Source organism: Convolutriloba macropyga, chromosome 7, assembly GCF_964194025.1.
Source record: "Convolutriloba macropyga chromosome 7, txConMacr16.3, whole genome shotgun sequence".
NCBI classification, from domain to species: domain Eukaryota; kingdom Metazoa; phylum Xenacoelomorpha; order Acoela; family Convolutidae; genus Convolutriloba; species Convolutriloba macropyga.
In genome coordinates, this window is record NC_134474.1 from 20716468 (window position 1) to 20740597 (window position 24130).

Here is a 24130-nt window from a genome sequence, read left to right on the forward strand (position 1 = left end):
AAGCTCCTATTACATTTTTTAAATAGGATTGGCTTTTTGAGAAACATTTGACGAAATCGCAAAACTTGACTTTCTATATAAATTATTCAAAATTTTCTTGATTCATGGCCAACGTTAGCCTAACGCACGCTTGTTCTATCTATTTGAATAGCCTAGACTCAGTAGTAAGGACCGAAAAATTAGCGTTTCCGAACTTCACCTGTTTTCTGTAACCATTTTTGACCCAAAAGAAAAATCTTGGGTTGTAAAACCATTCTCACTGATAGGAAACACTACAAAAACAAAATGGGTAACATTGCAAAACTCCTTGACACAGAAGGTCTTATAACATTTTTGAAATACGATTATCTTTTCGAGAAACATTTGACGAAACCGCAAAACTTGACGTTATGTATTACTTAAGAAAAATTTTCTTGATTCATGCTGCATCCTTATCCTAATGCAAGGTCGTCATGTCACGTTGAGCATCCTAGATCTATCAGAAAAGGAATGAGACTAATTTTCACATAAAAATCAATTGGAAAATTAGCGTTTCCGACCTACACCTGTTTTATGTACCAATTTTCTAAGCCTTGAACTAAAAAAAAAATCTCAAGACTTGACGTTATGTATCCTCATGGGAATTTTTTTTTAATAACCAACATTAGCAAACGCACGCTTGTCATTTCACTTTGAGCAGCTTAGACTCAGTAGTAAAGAAGTGAGTCTCATTTTTACATTAAAAAACAATCGAAAAAATTGCGTTATCAGACCTATACCTGTTTTATATTTTACCTGTGTTAACATTTTTTATGCATTCAGCCAACAGAAAAATCTCGTGTTGTTATACCATCCTTATGGAGAGGATTCACTGCCAAAAGAGTATGGGTCACATTACACAACAATTTGACGTAGAAGCTCCTATTATATTTTTTAAATACGGTTGACTTTTAGAGGAAAAATTTGACGAAAACGCAAAAAATGACGTTATATATCTATTATGGAAAAAAATCCCCACTTCATGGGCAACATTAGCTTAAAGCAAGCTTGTTATACAAGTTTGGCCAGGATAGACTTAGAAGTGAAGAGATGAGACTAAAGTTTACTTAAAAAACTAAACAAATTCGCGTTTCCGATCTTCACCTGTTTTAGAAAACAATTTTGAAAGCATTGAACCTATAAAATTTCCGGTTTTTTAACATTCTTTTGGATAGAACGCACTACCAAAAATTGTTGAGTTACATTGAATAATAAATTGATCAGAAGGCCCATAATACTTTTTAAATATAATTGACTTTTGAGAAACAATTGACGAAATTTCAAAACCTGACGTTATATATCACTTATGGGGAATAAAACTATTCTAAAGCCAACCTTAGCCTAAAATACTCTTTACTATTCACTTTAAGCAGCCTAGATCTATCACTAAAAAGAATAACTTTTACATAAAAGACTGGCGAAATTTTTGCGTTTCTGATTAATAGGTTTCTTATCTACCACTTCTCCTTTACCGTTTCTCATTTACCATTTTCTCATTTACCACTTCTCGAAGTTTTGATCAAACACCAAAATGTTCCAAAAATTTTGGATAAAAGATAATAAAACCAGAATGTGTTACATTCAACAATTCCCTCAACCAGAGGGCCACATAAGATTTTATATACAATACAAATTTGAGAAAAAATTTAGGAAATTGCAAAACATGACGTTATATATCACTTTTTTTCTATCAGAGCCAAATTTAGCCTAACGTACGTTCGTGTTATCGCTAGCCTAACGTACGTTCGTGTTATCGCTTTAACCCACCTAGACTCAATGATATATAAATGAGAAGCACTTCTAGATACAAAATGAAGGGCTTCTAGACAAAACTTGCGTTTCTGTACTACACTGTTCTCATTTACCTTTTTAGGGTAGTGAGCCCAAATGAAAACTTTCCGGTGTTTTTAAAAAAATGTGGATATTAGAAACTGTGAAAACAGTGTGGTTAACATTAAACAACGCCTTCAACCAGAAGGTCACATTATATTTTTCAAATCGGACACGAATTTTTGTCAGGAACATTTGTTGAAATTGCAAAGTTAGACGTTGTATCAATTTCTTACTGTTATAGCCCACGTTAACCTAAAGCACGCTTCCGTTATCACTTTGACCCACCTAAACTCAATAATACAAAAATGAGAAACGCTTTTACATACAAAACCGACAAAAAGTTTGCGTTTCTGACATACACTTTCTCCTTTACCACTTTCAAGTATTGACCTCAAAGCAAAAATTTTCAGTGATTTGCAAATCATATGCATAGAAGGTACATCTAAAACAGCAGGGTCAACATTGAACAACTTTGTCCTGCATCAACCAATACTGAATACAAAAGAACTCATGACATTTTTTGCGTTTACTAACAAAAAAGCGCACAACTAGCTATAACATTGCCTCAATTATCCTAGACTGAAAACTTAGCTGAAAATTATTCCTGAGAATAATCAATTTCTAAAATTTCATCTCAGAAAATCTTAGTTATCTGCCACAGTCACGAAAAAGTTGTCAATCACTCATGACTTCTACCAAATCTTCGCAATCACAACACACTGACTTTTCACCATTGAAGAAAAACTTGGGGACATGATTTCGACATACAGAACACATTGCAAAAACGTTAAATGACAACACTTCGTCAACATCCTGACGGTAAATAGGGCATGTCGGTGTCTGATTGAACAAAAACTGAGTGAAATTTTCGAGCCACTCCTTTATACATCTCTTGCAGGCAGCATGCTCAATGAGGTTATCTTTGTGTAGAGGAGAAACATCAGCTCCAAATTCTTCCAAACAGAAGGGGCAGTCGGTGTTACTTGGTGGCATTCTGTCTTTCAATGGATCATATGATACTTCCAGTAGTCTGAAAAAATTTGAACGCTGTTTTCACTAGCATTTAGGATTTTTTGCAATTTTTTTCGAGACAGTAGTAGAGTAGTAGTTCTAATATAACTGATCTTCCAGTAGATAATGACCAAGCCGTGAAGTATTCATAAAAGCCCTTTGACTTCTCAAATCTCAAGAAAAACTGTTTGCACAGCTCTGTAACAGGACATGAGAGAAAAATTTATCAAACTTTACAAGGAGAACAATTCCTTTTAAAAAATTTCTAAATTTTACAAATTCTGAATTTTCATTGAAGGGTTCAAATGTCCATTGTAAGACCTCATGCCACGCTAACTAGACTGCGATTTGAGCACGAAGAGCAAATCAAGAAACTCAACATTGACGAAAGCACATACAACAGCTTCTTTTTGAAAAATTGCACTTTATCCAAAAGGAGAATGAGCACTTAGGTATTTTAATTGTAGATATCTCAAAGTACATCAAACAAAGATAACACCTATAGCTTGAATCTATTTAATCAACTGAACATAGAAAACACCAATTTGCAGTATTTTCGTTTATACATTAGTCGCATATTACTTCACAACAACGGTTGCAGAACGAAAAATCCATATCTCTCGAATGCGGCCAGCGGCAATTTCCACAAGCCACTGTGAGACAGGGTTTTGGGGCATCAGAATTTGCTGCCAGAAAATGCGGTATAAACCATTTTTTTAATTAATCCGAGCCACCAATCATACCCAGCAGCTTTGTTCTTTCTCCAAGATTCAGGCATTAGTATTCCGGACTTTATAGCAACGGTGTGAGCAGCTTCTCTGACTTCTCGAGGAGTTTTCGCGTACAGAACAGCAGCAATTATCACCTTGTTTAGTAGGCCGGCAGACAGCACGCACGGTCTCCCCTTTTCTACGTCTGACAAAACATGACGTCTTAAAGTGCATCTTGGAACCCCATACATTTTAGATGCCCGTTGTATTGCAACGTTCTTGCGTCTAACGTCGCGGACCGCCAACTTTAAATCCTCGGCTGAATATTTTGCGTGGGTCTTACGAACGTAATCTCGCGGCATTTAAAACTGAAAAATGACCGTTTGACAAATTATTTACTAGTCCTATATTCTATGAACCAGAGAAACATCATTATGAAGACTAAGAAAATATAATCTCAAAAAAAAGTTTTTGGCTATAACAGAAGCACCATTTCAATTAATCACGAGCACACCACACTAGTCGTGTTCGAAGATAGTCAAAAGAGGTACAAAGAAAATTTTTTCATCTAATTGATTCGGAAGAATTTTTTCAGACACAGAGTCTTGCGGAATATTTAAGATATTCCTTGATTTCTTGACTTCATAAAAGCTGCAAATTTCAGAGCTGCTTTGAGGAGGTTTAAAACTCTTTATCACATCGAAGACATACAAAATCCTGCTTATCGAGTGAATAGAAGACGCGAACTTGACCGAAGCATTTTTTTCTACTGGAGATAAAAGAAACAAAGGAGTTCTTGGAGGAGACACAGTACGCGGAGTCAACTGTGAAGAATTCAAACTTTTGGCATGAGTAAAACTCGGCAGCAATATTTTGAAGATCTGTCGGAACTTCATGTACTGGGACTCTGCGTCGCTTGAACGTTTTTTTTTCTCGAAATTGTCGACAGAGGTCATTTAACCTGTCTCTTTGAGGGCTCATTTGACATGAGTTTTTATTTCTGATATATCGTTCCACTAATACTTTGAGGTGACTGACCGTTCCAGTAAACTTGCATCGCAGAAGATAATTGGTGGATTCGAACATGATAGCCGACGTACACCATAGTGGACCACAGCATTTGACTTGCCAAGCTAAATGGTTCAAGGAGTGAATGTTGGCAGAAAAAACCTTGTCTGTGTAGGCCTCACACGTAAGAAAATGGAACTGTTTTATCAACTCATCAGCCAAATCGCAATTTTTCGAGGACAACAACAGCAAACGAATGGCATAACTCAATAGATGAAACCTTTTAAACAAATTTTCTTCAAGGCTTGCATAAAAAACAACTGGTCCAACGTATAAAAGCCAAACTTTTAACTCATTAGCTTTGAAAAACTCCAAATCGTCCAGACTGCGAAGCGCTCGTTTGAATTCTGAAGTCAACTGAATTGACGAAACGCAATCGCGGATTTTAATCAGTCCCGACTTGCATGTGTTGCTCCTTACAACGAACAAGAGAGCACGCGTAACACCAAGCAAAACTTGGTGCATATAATCAATTGGGGCGGTTAGGGGTATATCTTCCAACAGATCTGATACTGCACAATGTCCTTTTATTCCTCTAAACAATTCTAGCCCATCTTCTTCCATCAAATTTAAATAAGATTTATATTGTGAAGGTGTACGCATTTTAATTCGTTGATTTGGATAATAACGCCCCTTTTTTCCGTCTCTGATTTGTTTAGTCTCTATCAAACATAAAGTACAGCCAAAGTAAGCATTGAATTGGTTCATGTTTAGTATTGCCGCTTTTGCGGGCCAGTCGACAACTGGAAGCTTGATCTCAAAATTAACCTGCCAAAAACAATTATTCCAATCAAATGTTGAGGTCTGACAGAATCTTTCCTTGATTTGACCAAAAAAATCTCCCAATTAGGTTTTCCTCGTCCTAGCCATAATTTTGCCAAAACGATATTCACAAATTTGAAGCGCAAAATTGGTGGTAGATTGAGAACACTGAACCAGAGCGGCCATAGCGAACGCTTTTGGGAGTTTATTATTCTCACGCCGTCTGCATTCATAGCTAAAGCGATTGTAATGACATTGCTTTCACCAAAAGTGGGTGCAATCTTTATGTCTTTGTGAGGATTTCGAGTATTGGAATATTCTATAATTGCACTCATATTGTTTTTGAGGACCGCTAACAAATCTGATACATAACCCATCGTTAAGACCTCGCCTTCCCCACACGAAGCAGCCGTTTTTAAAATAGGTGCTACCTTATTAGTTGTCTCTTGTTTGATCGATTTAAATGAGGGCAGTTTGTATTCTGGAAACGCTTTTTGCATAAACTTAAGCCAGTCAGCAAAAGCTGCATCTGACTCACCATGTTGAGCAGCTATTTCATTGACGCAGATAACAAAATTCTCCTGTGACAAAGTGCAGCTTGCTGCAGCAGAAGCATCCAAGTTTTCGTCCGACGACGAATCATCAACACGATCAGGAATGGTGCTGGGAGAGAAACACGGAGGTACGTGATTCAGCTCCCGAACCGGAGAAGACACCAGATTTGGCTCTTGAACATCTTCCGAAAAAAATGTTTCTTCTGAACTACTGGCATCATCTGAGGTATTATCTCCAGAGCTGCTATTGACAGCAAAGCTACGCATCTCAATGTTGCGCTTTGTTGAAATCTTTCTTCGCTTTACTCGGAGAAACGATTGCCGCCTTCGGCGAAAACTTGAAGAATTCAAAATAATTCGTTGTCTGAAAACCTCAGTTGGACGCGACGAACAAGATTTAACTTGGTGACTATCTACATGCACACAAAGGCAACCCTGGTTACCTTCTCCGAAGAAGTGAGGCCCATAGCTGACAGTTATCTCATCGTTTTTGTTGATAGGTTCTAGTATTTCCAACTGAATGCAACGTCGTGAATTAATTTCTTTCACAGAATACCGACAGCTAGGACAACAGGAATGATTTGCGAAGCCAGTCGGGCCCAGCATAACACGATCAAACCTGCAAGCGTCCGTTTTCTTAAATATTGAGATATCTTTGAAGCTTGACGATGCATCAGGTGGTATTTTTTCGACAAACCCAACCACTGATGGCAGAAATTTTAATTGATGAGATCTCCGAGCATTAATTTGATCTTCTCCCACGTAAAAAAGACCATAACCACCGTATAAATCGCGTTTGAATACAAACTTGTTTTCAATGGCAACACGATATGATTCCCGTAGCAGAGAATGGAACTCCATAAGACAAGAGTCAGTCGACAGTGCATCGCGATATTCAGCAGAGGATAACATTTCCAAGACGAGCTCAACAGGATAGCCATCAATTTCAATAATTTCCTTTGTAACTTTTGCATCGGCTTGGGCCAGACTGAAGCATTTCAGCATTTCTAAAAAAATGATATGATTAAAGCAACTGCTCGAAAACCAATATAACCATTTATTTGTCCCTCTGACTACGGTAAAGCACTACACATTTTTAAACATCACGAATACAATCATCATCCGTAAACAGATGTGACAATTTTTGAAACCAATGAACGTTATTAACCAAAACGGACACCTTCCATCACTATGATGAATCATTATTTGGAAAGAAATCAGCATAAGACTGAATTGCATGAAAACAGAGTCGCCATTGCTCATAAAACCCAAATCCAAATTTATTGAACAAAATGTATAACTTTAAGCTATAAGTAAATAAAAAAGATTGGGGGCGTATCAACCAAACAATAGCAAAGTTGTCATTGTATCGCATTTCCCTTCAAAACCTTCAGCTTTATATCAAGGCCCATCTGATTCGCAGCATGCCGTGCATCTTAATACGCAGCTTCCGGGAATTTAGGGTACTTCCGCCGAACTACCAACTCAAATTTAGCTCTTTCCTCTTCGGGCACTGGAGTCCGGGTATCCTTACGCCGATGATGCAAACCAATCATCAAATTTTGCAGCATGCACTGGTCACCTTTCCCATACATAGCGCAACCAAGATGTCGCCCAAATTTAGCCGCACTGTGTCCTGAAGGTATCTGCATCAGATTGATTCCCTCGTGAATTACGGGCAGATAAACTGTGGTGTTGTCAGCAGAAGGCAGCTCCCCTGTCTTCTGATAAGTAACCAGAGCAAAGAACCCCTTGTTTTTCGCTCTCTCCTCTTGTCTTAACTTCTTGAGGCATGACTTATGTTCAGCAACCATTCCTGATAACTTCTTTTCAAAGGCTTCAAAGCTACTCTTTCCCAAACGGCATGCCGTCTGAACAGACGAACTTGATGAAGAGGGCACAAGAGTGCATTCAGCTTCGCAGCTTGAATCTGACTGATCTTCCGATTCTGTCTCACTGTCGGAGGGCCAATTGTTAAATTTTTGGGACCCACGTCTTTTGCAGACAATTTCTTCGTCACCATCCGAGGAAGAAAGACTCGTATTAGCAGACATTGCTTACATAAAAAAGGCCAATTACGAATAGAAACAGGATTTTGAGAAAATAAATCACAAACTAAGGTCTTGCTGCTCAAACGCCTGCGTGCTAAATTCTCAAAGAAGAACAATTTGAGAACAAGATACAATTAGTATTCAACTTAAGACATCAAAACGCTCACGGATGAAACGCAGAAGTAATTATTAGAACATAAAGAGATGCATTAGGATAAGAAGCACAAAATTTATGAGCTGAAACACAGAAGGAAAAACCAGAAAACAATATTGAACAATGGCATTAGAGGAAACAGAATAAGTGAACGCAACTTCAAGTGTCTGACAGGGAATAGATTTAACACTAATGGAGACAGCATATGAAGAACAGCAAGTTCAAACAGCGTCAAGAAAATGCTTTCGTTTCATTTCAGTGCCAAACTGGTTGGCCCCAGCTATCGCGCGACTCAAAGCTTCGTCTGTGTCATTGATATTGTTTCTGTTCACACACTGTATGAAGATGTCTTCAAGTTCGCTGTCGCATGCACCCCGGGTGTTTATTCTATGAACTTTTGGTGCAAGACGTTGATTGATAAGTTTGCATTCCTTCTCATTGCCGAAAACCTCTGCAGCTATGGTCCTTCCGAAAACAGATGGTCCTTCATCCGTCGGTATGAAACGCATCAAATCCTTCCCATTAAACATAAGTGGTTCGGTGTCCGCGCGATTCGCCTTTATGGCTTTCTTCAATTTTTTCAATGATTCCGGCTTATCACCGTCGCCCAAAACCTCCAGCAGCCTTTTTCTCAACATCGTATTTTCTTTCATTATTTTCCGCATGTTATCCTCTTGAGCGTCCAGCACTTCGTTGAATTTGCTGGTTACCAGGTCCATAACGTCCGTTATCGTGTAGGTCTCAATGCCTTTGTTCTCATTGGCTGTTGTTTTGATAACATTGCGCGGTGTTGAGCATCGTGACTTTGCGAGGTCGATATGTGGGCTTTGGTAGTCATCTTCGGCCACCCCGATATCATTGGCGAACTGGATCTTCCTCTTTGCAGCCTTTTGGCCTACCCGTTGTTTTGTTTGGGCAGTTGGATCCTCGTTCTCTTTGTCCCTGTGAAAAAATCGTCATCGAAACCAATGCAATTTTGTCGGTTTATTTTTGTTTTTAGCAAACAAATTCAAAGTACACATTTGCAAAAAAGACTCGGAACAATTTAAAAACATGCATTTAAATTTTTTTTAGAAAAAATATTTTTAACAACTCACACAGCAGATTTGGATGCCAGCTTTGGCGCATTTTGGACGTCTTCGAGTTCCACGTTGTTAGTGCTTGTTTCACTAAAGAGAAAACAGACCTGCTGTAACTCAGTTTAAGACCGTTAAACATTTGAAACCCTCCCTAAGATTGACATTACATACTGATAAGTTGGCTTCCACTTGGAAGCAAACTAAAGGTACAAACACGTAATCAGAAAATAACTTCGGCCCTAATGCTACAGCTTATTTTTTTGCTTCATAATAGATAAATTGGAAGCAAAATAAAGGTAGAAACAGGCAATCAGAGAATAAGTTTATCCCTAATGCTACAGATCAATTTGGTGGAGAATTTGTGGACTAACGCTATTGAGCTAATGTCTGACAGGCTCTTGTTTGAATTGGCGATTTTCCAAGAGACATCTGCAACAAACTGTTGAACTTCTGCTGCGGGCACCATCTTGACGAAGGAAGCCCTGAACATTCCTGTGTCGGTCGATTTGAAATTAATTTTATGGCCTTTGATCATCGACAGCTTGTCGGCAATAGAAATCTCTCTCCAAGGATAGTATGAACTATTATCAGCAAGCACGAAGGGATTCGGGTCATATTTGTGATAGAAGATCCACCGCAGACCCTGTGCTTTCTTTAAAGCACTCGGCGATTCTATAAAATTTCTGATGGGCCTGCAGCCCTTTGTTGAGCGCGGTCCCTCATCAATTAGATCGGCGTTGGTCTTAGAAAGAGACATTATTCCTCTAAAAACGAAACTTGATGAAGCGAGGTACATCTGATTGAAAATGTGACTATCGAGACTATCGACAATTTATCTAGCTTCAGATGATACTTTTTCATGTAAATTTTACCTGTCGGTGGAGACAGATGCCAACTCCAAAAACATAAATACTGTCACTTTGACGAACGATTAACCCTTCAAGTACATCACTTTTTTTATTTATTAGTCAACTCTCAGACCAGCAACTGTTTATCATAAAACTTTCAACACGTTGAATATCAATCAGATAAGACTAACCCAAGGAATCAAATCGAAATAGCCAACAACCGTTTAGCCAAAGTTGTAAGCCGGTTGAATGACAATCGGATATGACTTCCTCGAAGAGTCAAATTGAAATCGCTTGCAATTAATTAGAAAACACTGCTATGGATTATAGAGTCAAACTAGTGATTTGAACCTCCAACTATTGGATGGAACAAACAGAGAGTTGAACTTAACTTTCGGATAGTTTTAAATTGGTGTCATTTCTAAAGTTATACTATACGGACGGAGCGATACAAAATTCTGTTTGTTTATACTTCTCTCCAGCTATCGGATGAGACAGTATTACTAATGATTTGAACCTCCAACTATCGGATGGAACAAATAGGGTGTTAAACTTTACCTTTGGGAGAATTTTAAATCGAATGTCATTTATAAAGTCAGTCGCAATATTATCTATGGACGGAGAATTACAAGTTTTCAAGTTTTTGTTTGTTTATACTTCTCTCCAGCTATCAGATGAGACAGTATTACTTATGATTTGAACCTCCAACTATCGGATGGAACACATAAAGAATTGAACTTAACCTTCGGATAATTTTATATTGGTGTCATTTATAAAGTCAGTCGCAATATTATCTATGGAAGGAGCAATACAAATTTTTGTTTGTTTATACTTCTCTCCAGCTATTGGATGAGACAGTATTAATAATGATTTGAACTTCCAACTATCGGATGGAACAAATAGGGTGTTAAACTTTACCTTTGGGAGAATTTTAAATCGAATATCATTTATAAAGTCAGTCGCAATATTATCTATGGACGGAGAAATACAAGTTTTCAAGATTTGTTTGTTTATACTTCTCTCCAGCTATCGGATGAGACAGTTTTACTTATGATTTGAACTTCCAACTATCGGATGAAACACATAAAGAATTAAACTTAACCTTCGGATAATTTTATATTGGTGTCATTTATGAAGTCAGTCGCAATATTATCTATGGAAGGAGCAATACAAATTTTTGTTTGTTTATACTTCTCTCCAGGTATCGGATGAGACAGTATTTATAATTATTTGAACCTCCAACTATCGGATGGAACAAATAAAGAATTAAACTTAACCTTCGGATAATTTTAAATTGATGTCATTTCTAAAGTTAGTCGCAATATTGTCTATGAACGGAGCGATAAGGACGGAGCGATACAAATTTCTGTTTGTTTACACTTCTCTCCAGCTATCGGATGAGACAGTATTACTAATGATTTGAACCTCCAACCATCGGATGGACAAATAGAGTGTTCAACTTTACCTTTAGAAGAATTTTAAATCGAATGTCATTTATAAAGTCAGTCGCAATATTATCTATGGACGGAGAAATACAAGTTTTCAAGTTTTTGTTTGTTTATACTTCTCTCCAGCTATCGGATGAGAAAGTATTACTTATGATTTGAACCTCCAACTATCGGATGGAACAAATAAAGAATTAAACTTAACCTTCGGATAATTTTATATTGGTGTCATTTCTAAAGTCAGTCGCAATATTATCTATGGAAGGAGCAATACAAATTTTTGTTTGTTTATACTTCTCTCCAGCTATCGGATGAGACAGTATTACTAATGATTTGAACCTCCAACTATCGGATGGACAAATAGAGTGTTAAACTTAACCTTTGGAAGAATTTTAAATCGATTGTCATTTGTAAAGTCAGTCGCAATATTACCTACGGACGAAGCAATACAAGTTTTTGTTTGTTTATACTTCTCTCCAGCTATCGGATGAGACAGTATTACTAATGATTTGAACCTCCAACTATCGGATGGAACAAATAGTGTCAAACTTAACCTTTGGAGAATTTTAAATCGGATTGTTGTTTCTAAAATTCTGTCGGAACATTATCTATGAATGGAGCGAAACAAGCTTTTGTTTGTACATACGGCTCTCTGGCTATCGGATGAGACATTGTTTCTACTGATTTTAATTCAAAACTATCGGATGGAACAAATAAAGAATTAGATTCAACCTTTGGATAATTTTAATTGAGAGCCATTTTAAAAGCCAGTCACAAATTTATCGATGAACGCAGCGAAACAGGATTTTTTGCACAAATGTCTCATCAAATACCGGAAGAGACCGTTATTCGACTGATCTAAACTACTTGTTAAAGAAAACATCTTGATTGAAAACAGTAAATAAGAAAAGGGTCACAAAAAAAAACTTCAAAATGAATTAATTTGAATCATAGGAGTTGAATTAATTAACATTTTGCAAATCAAATTTAACCAGATCAGGTCTAGCAACTGCAGCAGTATCGTAATTATTTACAAGGTCGATTGAAGTTTCTTGGTACCACCATTCTTTCATATGCACACCATCACTAATAAAATCTTCACTATAAGAGAATGTCCGAAAATGCAGTTTGAGTTTATAGTCAGCAAGACGGTTGTCTAGAGCTCGGATAACATCAAAACCAGCATCTACTGAGGCAACACGGTTAATGACTTGCCAGGTAATTAGGCGTATCGAATGCTGGTTACAGAAATTCCTCAACTGTATAAGTTTTTTGATCTCCTCTTTGTACGCAATGGGGTCACCAGGCTTGGGCAACAGATTGTCCCCCCCCCAACATTACCATGCAGATGTCATGCTTTTTGATATCCTCCTTTCTTTCAGTCCACACTCGTACATGCGCGCCACCTTGCGCCAGAATGGTGAAGTTTGGGGGAAATACGAAAACGTCCTCCATTCGCCTTAGGTGTGAATCTCCAATAACAATCACTTTCGACATCTTAAAGAAAAAGTTTTATCTTAAAAAGTTCTACCCTACCTAATTTAGAGCCCGAAGGCGCCACCACGACCCGTGTGGCTGGGACCTTGCTAAGCTCTAAAAATTTACAAATAAAACATACATCAACGGTACATAAGACATCATTGGGGGTTCATCTGCAGACCCAAAATAGACCCCGTGAAACCCTAAAAACCCTATATAAACTATACATGGGGAGCTTTACCATTACAAAAGGAGTTCAACACGCCTAATAAGGCACTCAAAATCAGCAATTTTCATCATTTTACAACTAGAAACGCGAAACGTGCCGGTCACAAAAACGTCAAAATGACCGTATGTTTCGAGGCCAATTTCTCGAAAACGACTGAAAGAAACAAAACGCCGTTTACAAGGATTAAAGTACAGCTCATGCTGAGTTCAAATCAACAAACAGATCCAAATTTGGTTAACTATACGACCAGTTATTATCAAAACTAAGTACGGTACCAAAGTCCAAAATTGACCTACGCCGACTGACGTTTCTCTAAAATACACACTTATTTCTCAATAACGCTTGAAAGGAACAACACCAAATTTACAGGGATGAAAGTACGGCTCATGGTGAGTTCAAATCAACAAACAGATTCAAAATCGGTTCACTCTGCGAGGAGATATTTCAAAATTAAGGTACCGTACCAATTACCGAAATTGACCTAGTACGACTGACTAATACAACTATATCTACTACTAGTGCAACTGAACTATGCAACAAATATATATGGGGATACTCCCCACTAACTGGGCAATCTAAAACACTACAATTAACTGTCGAATGCTGGCATATGAAAGATTAAAATGGTCATCAATGTAGTGTTTCTCTCCTCAGGAGGTCAATCTGGGGTCAAGTTTCCCGGTCAATTTCTCAAAAACGGCTGAACAAAAACAAACGCCCTTAGTACAGTTTGTAGCACTGCTTGAGATACGCATCATATTAGAAAATAAGCCCAATCGGTGCACTCTTCAAGGAGTTATAGCAAAAATAATGTACCGTACCAAATAACCCCAGAGGAGAGATACAGCACATTCAGAGCTAAAATTGACCTTCTGAACTGCACAAAACGACATGTAAAATACATATGGTAACAATTCACATTATCAGGCAAATCTAACGCGCCAATAAACAAGCTTTAAATCGCCTTATAGGTGATATGACAGAGCTCTGTATGTACCGGTACCCTGCTTCAGCAGGTAAAAAATTGGGTACCTGTCCTGGCCAATTTCTCGAAAACGGCTGATCGAAACGAAACGACACCTATATCAAAACAAAGCTTAGCTCAAGCTGGGTTTAACAAAAAAAATTTCATCAAAATCGGTTCACTCTACAACGATTTATTGCAAAGTAAAGGTACCGTACCAAATGACCAAAAAAGCAGAGTAGTGCGGCTGCAGAGCCAAAATTGAAGATCTAAACCTGCGAAAACGCTATATAAAGTATACATATTCGGAATCTACGTTAGACGGGCTATTCGAAACACTAATTTTGTAACCAGAAGTAACAAATTTCAAAGCTTCAAGGTGGTCTCGGATGGTGTCAACTGCTTCTGGGGCTAAAACCGAGGGCAAGTTTACTGGCTAATTTCTCTGAAACGGCGAAACAAAAATAAACCCCCTTAAAACAGTTTGTAGCACCGCCTGAAATACGCATTATATTAAAAAATGAGCCCAATCGGTGCACTCTAGAAGAAGTTATAGCAAAAAGTAGGTACCCTGACAAATGTCCAAAAAAGCGCGGTGACCTGACTTCAGAGCCAAATTTGACTATCTCAATTCCGTAAAATGCTATAGAAAATATATATGGGGATACTCCCCACTAACTGAGGATTCTGAAACACTAACATTTGTAGGGTAAATCGCGGGCTTTGTTGTACCGAAATTTGGGTCATCCCGAATAGCCCGAAAATTCGACCTATTTCAAATTTGAACATTGATAACTTTTTATTAGGCCGATTTGGGAAACCAACCAAACACTGCAAGCAAGAAGAACTCAGTGCTAACAAAATGCGACTACTCCCGTTAAATTTGGACCAGTACTTTAGCAGATATTAACAAAATACTGTTCTGTACCCCATTTTTTGGGCTAAAATCGAAGCCCAAGATCTCCGGAACCGACGTAAAACAACGTGAAAACGCGTGCCCGACGTATTTGTGGGTGTAATTCTGGTCCACTTCCACCTTCTAGGTCACGGCAAACCTTCATGGTGAGGTGGGAAAAAATTTCCCACCTCACCATGAAGGTTATGATGTTTTGTGTGTTTTGACATAAAACAACATCCACAGAAATTTGATGAAATCGTGAAAAAAGAAAAAATGTTGAATTAATCCCATTGCTTGATACAATTAGCTTCAAAAAACTAAATAGTGTCTGGAAAACACAAAACGCAAGCCCAAAAACTTGTTCAATTGCAAAAAACACCACTTCACTCATTCATTTGGTCAAATGACCTATTTTGACTACCAAATTTCAAGTTTCGCTAAAATAAACCATGAAGACTTGTGAAAAGATGGTACAATCTTTACATAGTGATACTAACCATCAACTGAGCAATCTAAAACACTATAATTTTTAATCTTGACACAGAAAACTTCAACATTATGTCACCGCCGAATTGGCCGAAATCGGCCGAAAATCGAGGTTCGGCGCCTACAGAGCAAAAAATGACCCATTCCAATCCAAAAAACCAGATACAAAATATGTCTGGGCACACTCCTCAATACAATTAAAAACCAACCAACCCATATATGTAGGGATACTATGTTATTTTGGGGTACGCATATTTGGTGAACACAAAATTAACAAAAAAGCAACACCAACAAGAAATTCCTGAATTCACAAAAATTGAAAAATTACTATGAACCATTGGTTCAAATAGCTTCATGGACAAAACAGAAGGGTAAATACTACACAATGCAAGTCACAATAACACTGAAGGCAATAGAAATAACATCCATTCAGGATAACGCAAAGTTCATAAACAAAATCAACACAAGAAATTATTAAATTGACGAAAAAACAAAAATGTAGAATTGCTTGAAACTGTTAGTTCAAATAGCCTCAAGGGTTTCTTCAAGTTTCTTCAGGGGAGACTGAATAGCAGGATTTGTATGCATCTGTAGCACCCTGAATTAGTAAAACATCAGATATGCTTCAAAATCTCGGATGAAATTTTTTGAGAGCTAAAAGTCAAACTAAGCATTTTGTCGGCGCAATAAGTAACGCAAACCAATTAGACAAGCTGGTCCAGCTACCTAGTTCTAAAACACAACCTTTTTAAACCATTTTGGTGACAAAGTTGAGAGAAAACTATCAAAAATGAGAAACAGACTCCTAAAATTTTCATTATTCTGAACTTTTGCTCAAACAAATTAATCTGAAATTGCTTCTGTAAAGATCTTCACACGTGTTTTTAACGGTTAATTAGATGCATTGTTTGACGAGATAGATATACCAGCGTTTAAAAAGAATTGGATGGCCACTTTTGACATCGACAGAAGTGTCAGACTATTTGAAAGGAAAAAAATTTTACATAAAAATTCCGAATTTCATAATGAGAAAAGAGATGAAAATCCACTTTATGGAAAGAAAATAGAAAAAAAATATTTAGAAAATTTAGTGAGCTTTGTGATTAACTCCATAAAGATTTTTTTACTTCCCGGAAACTCTCAGAAACAAAGAAAAATCAAATTATCTACAAAAAATATTCGAAACATTTTTTTTTGCATTTTTAAGTCGAATAAAGTTTCTTCCTCAGCCTTATAGACAAAATTCCGTTTTTCCTAATTTTTTCTAAACTAGTGCTCTTAGGTTGTTTTACATGGAGATCATGACAAACATTTTGAATCCATAGTTGAAAAAAAATCATTACAGCATTAAAAACAGATCTTTTTTCAATTGTTTGGGACGCGTTCTCGTACAAATTCAATTGAAGTGGATTCCAAAAAAACTTTGAGATGTATTCCTGATTTTTATTTGCTGTTATTTGAAGCGAGGCAGACAACAATGTTTTTAAATTGAATGGGTGTGCTTTTCTTACATCGACAAACCTGTCAGACCACTTGCAGTCCAACGCAAAAAAAAACAAATAAGAAGTTCCAAAGTTCCTCGTGGTAAAATTTTATCCAAAAACCCACTTTTGAACTGAAACGCAGATTGTGGAGTGGGGTATTATCACTCTTGATGGTTATTTATTTGCGCCAGACGCTCAGAATTGATTAAAACAAAAACTTCAACAAAACTTGCCTGAAATATTTTTTTTGCAATTGTGAAGTCGATTGAAATTGATATCAACTTAAAACCAAGAATATGCTACAAAAACGTCTCATATCTTGACAAAATCTAAGTTGAATAGCAATCAGTCTTTTCAAGTAGGAATTTGCTGTATTAACTGAAAATTTTGGTGTCCGATTTACCCCAAAAATTTTTTTTGGGAGGAAACTTTTTCTATATTCTCTCGTGTTTTCCTTTTCCCATAATTCTTTTGTGCTATGAGCTAATTGTACACTCCTGGAGATGAAACTTAGTGGAGGATCACAAGTAAAGCGTTTTTGATGGTGACAAAAATAAATGTTCTTACATGGATAAATTTTGTAGGCCAAAACATTGAGATGGGGTGGTTCAATTCTCGATGAGGTGAAACTTTGCTTGATATCAGCTGAAAAACACAAAATGTGCTTCAAAGAAGTTTGGTTCCTCGAAACAACTCATTGGCAATATCAATTGGTCATTTCAGAAAAAGGAATTAGCTACATTAACCAAAATTTGGGGTGTCCGATTTACCCCAAAAATACTTTTTGGGAGGTAACTTATTCTTTATTCTATCGAGTTTTCATTTTCCCAGAAATCTTTTGAGCTATGAGCTAATTGTACACTACTGGAGATTAAACTTAGTGGAGGATCACAATAAAAGCGTTTTTGATGGTGACAAAAATAAATGTTCTTATATGGATAAATTTTGTAGGCCAAAACATTGAGATGGGGTGGTTCAATTCTCGATGAGGTGAAACTTTGCTTGATATCAGCTGAAAAACACAAAATTTGCTTCAAAGAAGTTTGGTTCCTCGAAACAACTCATTGGCAATATCAATTGGTCATTTCAAAAAAGGAATTAGCTACATTAACCAAAATTTGGGGTGTCCGATTTACCCCAAAAATACTTTTTGGGAGGTAACTTATTCTTTATTCTATCGAGTTTTCATTTTCCCAGAAATCTTTTGTGCTATGAGCTAATTGTACACTCCTGGAGATGAAACTTAGTGGAGGATCACAAGTAAAGCGTTTTTGATGGTGACAAAAATAAATGTTCTTATATGGATAAATTTTGTAGGCCAAAACATTGAGATGGGGTGGTTCAATTCTCGATGAGGTGAAACTTTGCTTGATATCAGCTGAAAAACACAAAATGTGCTTCAAAGAAGTTTGGTTCCTCGAAACAACTCATTGACAATATCAATTGGTCATTTCAAAAAAGGAATTAGCAACATTAACCAAAATTTGGTGTGTCCGATTTACCCCAAAAATAATTTGGGAGGTAACTTAGTCTTTATTCTATCGAGTTTTCATTTTCCCAGAAATCATTTGTGCTATGAGCTAATTGTACACTCCTGGAGATGAAACTTAGTGGAGGATCACAAGTAAAGCATTTTTGATGGTGACAAAAATAAATGTTCTTACATGGATAAATTTTGTAGGCCAAAACATTGAGATGGGGTGGTTCAATTCTCGATGAGGTGAAAATTTGCTTGATATCAGCTGAAAAACACAAAATGTGCTTCAAAGAAGTTTGGTTTCCTCGAAACAACTCATTGGCAATATCAATTGGTCTTTTCAAAAAAAATTAGCTACATCAACCAAAAATTTGGGTGTCCGATTTACCCCAATTTTTTTTTGGAAGAACACTGAAACCATGTTCTATCGAATTTTCATTGTCCCACTCTTTTTTGGTGCCATACGCTAACTTAACACCAGTGCACATGAAATTCCAACGCGATCCATAGATAAAACGTTTTATATGGTGCCAGATATTGATAATATGAGAAGGAGTAACATCGAAAGACAAAACTATGATTTATTGCTTTCAGTTCGCTATAATGTGACTTTTTGGTTGTTATCAGTTCAAAAACACAAGATACGCTGGAAAAGTGGTCTGTTTTGCACCAAAATTTTGAATGGCAAGATAACATTTCTTTTTAAGGAAGAAATTAGCTCTTTTACGGAAAAAATTGAAGCAAAACTGTTCTATGAAGTTCTATGACTACAACTTTTTCATTGTTGATTGCTAGTTGCGATCTCACTTGATGCGACGGCTTTTCACTGAATAACTCAAGGCATGCGAGGTGTTTTTTAACTTGAAAAAATGTTTTTCACTTTTCTCCAAATTTTTTTCTTTTTCTATGAAGTTCTATGGCTACAACTTTTCCATAATTCTCTGTTCGCTTAAGACTCAATTTTTCAATTTTTTTTCAAGTTAGTTTTTTGAAACATACTTTTTCCCTCCTTTTCATGATATAAAAAAATTTTGCATAAAAATTTAATTCCATAGAACTCCCTTTTATGAAAGTTCTATGACTACAACTTTTCATAGACGCCATAATATGAAGTTGTAATTTTATAACTTTTTGAATTATGGAGTCAACCCGGGTCCTCATGAACGTGCGTTGTTTTTTTAGAAGCAACGTAACGTCTGAGTAAAAGTAGACGCGGGGTCACATTTGAACAGAATCTTCACTAAGACGGTAAGCAGAATATTTAAAATATACGACGGCTGCAAAAGGGGTCGAGGTGTCTAAATTGTTTTCTCTAAGTAAGTAATTGGTATGCAGAGACTTTAAAGAACAGAAGTGTGCTTCAGGAAATGAGTAACATACCAAACAAGTGAAATGAGCTCAGAAAAAGTTTTTTTTTCAAAATCCAACAAACGCAATTAGCACACATTCATTGCTTATTTCCTAGCTCTATTGTGTAACAAATTTGATCCAAAGGTTTTCAAATTCAAGCCGCCGTTTAGTTTATTTCTCATACAATGTTTGTAAAGTATCTCAAACTCGGGTAGTCACTCAATCAACCAACCAAAGTACCTCAATGTGACGATGACTCCACTTGCAGATTTGAAGAAATTCCTGGTCATTGAGTGAACTGATCTGTACTGGCCAGAGACATCCCAAATCTGCAATGTGATTGGCTCACCATCAATCTCTATCACACTCGTGCTGAAATCTGCCCCACAAGTAAAGCGTTTTTGATGGTGACAAAAATAAATGTTCTTATATGGATAAATTTTGTAGGCCAAAACATTGAGATGGGGTGGTTCAATTCTCGATGAGGTGAAACTTTGCTTGATATCAGCTGAAAAACACAAAATGTGCTTCAAAGAAGTTTGGTTCCTCGAAACAACTCATTGACAATATCAATTGGTCATTTCAAAAAAGGAATTAGCAACATTAACCAAAATTTGGTGTGTCCGATTTACCCCAAAAATACTTTTTGGGAGGTAACTTAGTCTTTATTCTATCGAGTTTTCATTTTCCCAGAAATCTTTTGTGCTATGAGCTAATTGTACACTCCTGGAGATGAAACTTAGTGGAGGATCACAAGTAAAGCGTTTTTGATGGTGACAAAAATAAATGTTCTTACATGGATAAATTTTGTAGGCCAAAACATTGAGATGGGGTGGTTCAATTCTCGATGAGGTGAAACTTTGCTTGATATCAGCTGAAAAACACAAAATGTGCTTCAAAGAAGTTTGGTTTCCTCGAAACAACTCATTGGCAATATCAATTGGTCTTTTCACAAAAAAATTAGCTACATCAACCAAAAATTTGGGTGTCCGATTTACCCCAATTTTTTTTTGGAAGAACACTGAAACCATGTTCTATCGAATTTTCATTGTCCCACTCTTTTTTGGTGCCATACGCTAACTTAACACCAGTGCACATGAAATTCCAACGCGATCCATAGATAAAACGTTTTATATGGTGCCAGATATTGATAATATGAGAAGGAGTAACATCGAAAGACAAAACTATGATTTATTGCTTTCAGTTCGCTATAATGTGACTTTTTGGTTGTTATCAGTTCAAAAACACAAGATACGCTGGAAAAGTGGTCTGTTTTGCACCAAAATTTTGAATGGCAAGATAACATTTCTTTTTAAGGAAGAAATTAGCTCTTTTACGGAAAAAATTGAAGCAAAACTGTTCTATGAAGTTCTATGACTACAACTTTTTCATTGTTGATTGCTAGTTGCGATCTCACTTGATGCGACGGCTTTTCACTGAATAACTCAAGGCATGCGAGGTGTTTTTTAACTTGAAAAAACGTTTTTCACTTTTCTCCAAATTTTTTTCTTTTTCTATGAAGTTCTATGGCTACAACTTTTCCATAATTCTCTGTTCGCTTAAGACTCAATTTTTCAATTTTTTTTCAAGTTAGTTTTTTGAAACATACTTTTTCCCTCCTTTTCATGATATAAAAAAATTTTGCATAAAAATTTAATTCCATAGAACTCCCTTTTATGAAAGTTCTATGACTACAACTTTTCATAGACGCCATAATATGAAGTTGTAATTTTATAACTTTTTGAATTATGGAGTCAACCCGGGTCCTCATGAACGTGCGTTGTTTTTTTAGAAGCAACGTAACGTCTGAGTAAAAGTAGACGCGGGGTCACATTTGAACAGAATCTTCACTAAGACGGTAAGCAGAATATTTAAAATATACGACGGCTGCAAAAGGGGTCGAGGTGTCTAAATTGTTATCTCTAAGTAAGTAATTGGTATGCAGAGACTTTAAAGAACAGAAGTGTGCTTCAGGAAATGAGTAACATACCAAACAAGTGAAATGAGCTCAGAAAAAGTTTTTTTTTCAAAATCCAACAAACGCAATAAGCACACATTCATTGCTTATTTCCTAGCTCTATTGTGTAACAAATTTGATCCAAAGGTTTTCAAATTCAAGCCGCCGTTTAGTTTATTTCTCATACAATGTTTGTAAAGTATCTCAAACTCGGGTAGTCACTCAATCAACCAACCAAAGTACCTCAATGTGACGATGACTCCACTTGCAGATTTGAAGAAATTCCTGGTCATTGAGTGAACTGATCTGTACTGGCCAGAGACATCCCAAATCTGCAATGTGATTGGCTCACCATCAATCTCTATCACACTCGTGCTGAAATCTGCCCCAATTGTAGGCTTGTACTGATCACTGAAAATGTCTGAAAGCATTGAATGTTTGCAAAAATTCAATATTCACAACAGCCAAGAATTGACAAAAATTTCCTAATCAACGGCAATTTTAAGAAAATAAAATTATTGTTAGTAATTTAGTTCTAGCGGAGAGACAAAATAGTTCACAAAATTTTCAATTAGCTTTAAATAAATGGCAAATAATTGAACTGTTTACCAATTTCTTCTAAAGAATTCCACAGACCATGGTGTTTGATCATGGAATTTAAAGTGATCGAACAATAATCCAAACTCAAAGGAAGATTGTTTACGTTCTTAGTTTCAACGTTCTATAAGCCAGTATTGAGCGCAAGTTTAAACAAAATTTCCTCCAGAGCATAATTTAATCTGTATTTTGGTCAGCTGGGTAGATATTGTCTTTGGCTAGTATTTGTTTAATAGCCGCCATCAGCATTTCAAACGGCTATTATTTAGGCGCTCTCCTTTTTACAATTCAAAGAATTTGAAATGTATTGGTGCGGAGTCTTTTTTAAAGAACTGTTCACGTTTTTTTCGGCTTTTTCACGTCAGTGAGAAGACAAATTAGAGTGCTGAATTTGGTCACACCAAAATAGTAAAGGGAGCGAAAAATCGAGTAGGTTTGAAGCGTGACATTTTTTCAAAAAACTTTTAAATTGGAGTGAGAAACTGGTGTCTAAACAATTTGGCGGTTTTTGAGATGGATTTTTTTCAGGTGCGTCAATTTGACTTCTGTTTTCAGAGTTTCCTCTCCTTCAGTTCTTTTAACCCGGTACATATGTCTAAATGTGCCTATTTGCCTTTGCTTGAATCTATTAAAGGGCAGCTAAACATTTTATGACTTTGCCACTATTTGTTGCCATAAAATTAGTGAATTCTATATTTTGCTCCCGTTTTTTGAAATTATCTAATGTCTTATTTTTTATTGCCCTCAATGACAGGTCTGATAGGTTGCTAAAAAAACATAAACGATTCTAATTTTTGAAACTACTTTAATTCGAAAATTTTGAGTGAATTTTTGTTTTTGAGTTCTGCAAGTGTTTATTGTATTTTTCGATTGTTCTTTTCCATTGATCGAATTGAGCACAGGTCTCTGATACTGGTAAAAGGGTTTAAGTGTATCGTTTTAATCGTTTTTGTTCGAAGTCAGTGCTTTGTAGGACTTTGACACTAATTGTTTCCCATAATAATTATCGTTATTTTTAGATTTCCGATCCATCTTAAATTTGTCGTCAACTTGGTCGTCTTAACTATTAGTCTGATTATTGAGAGGACTCATTAGTTGTTTTAGTTGCCAAAAAACAGTTCAATTAAAGAAAGTCATTTCAGTTCATAGCTATCGCTTTTTGTGACTTATACGCTTGTTCGTTTTTAAAAAAAACGTAGTAATTTTGTTTGTGTTGCTAGTGTTTGTTGCACTTATTGCTGTGCTATCACTTAATTTTATTAATGAGATGTCTAAACGGTTATCACTGAGGACTCAATTAAATGATGTAATTGTATCCTTCAGTAGCTGTAGGGATCTTTGACTTTTATACTAAGTGTTTTCAAAAAGTTTTAGCAAATTTTATTGCGTTTTTCGGTTTTTGTGTCTTTTCACCTAATATTATTACTGAGAAGAACCATCGACATTTAATGACTGGTTGCTAATGAGAAATAGAGGAAAATAGAGTTGAAAAATTGAATTTTTAGTCTCGCTTGTTCTTGTTTTGTTTTATTGCATAGTTTCATTTCTAACAGCTCCTATAATTGATTGAATAAATGATTGTCGGGTCGTAAATTAATGCAATTTTCAGAACTAAATTTCAGGACTTCTTCTGCTATGTTTTTTAAATTCGCTTTACCTTTTGATCACATTTTCCA

At 36.3% G+C, this 24130-nt stretch overlaps 1 protein-coding gene across 1 annotated transcript in view; it reads right to left on the reverse strand.

Annotated features, from left to right (window-relative positions):
• LOC142342976 (uncharacterized) overlaps positions 1-24130 on the reverse strand; it is a 34523-nt gene that overhangs the window by 6390 nt on the left and 4003 nt on the right. The window contains exons 2-4 of the mRNA XM_075394658.1: positions 22101-22278; positions 21318-21336; positions 20141-20325 (exon numbers count right to left, since the gene is read on the reverse strand). Of these exons, the coding sequence (XP_075250773.1) occupies positions 20141-20325; positions 21318-21336; positions 22101-22278 (382 nt within the window). The remainder of the gene's footprint in view (positions 1-20140; positions 20326-21317; positions 21337-22100; positions 22279-24130) is intronic.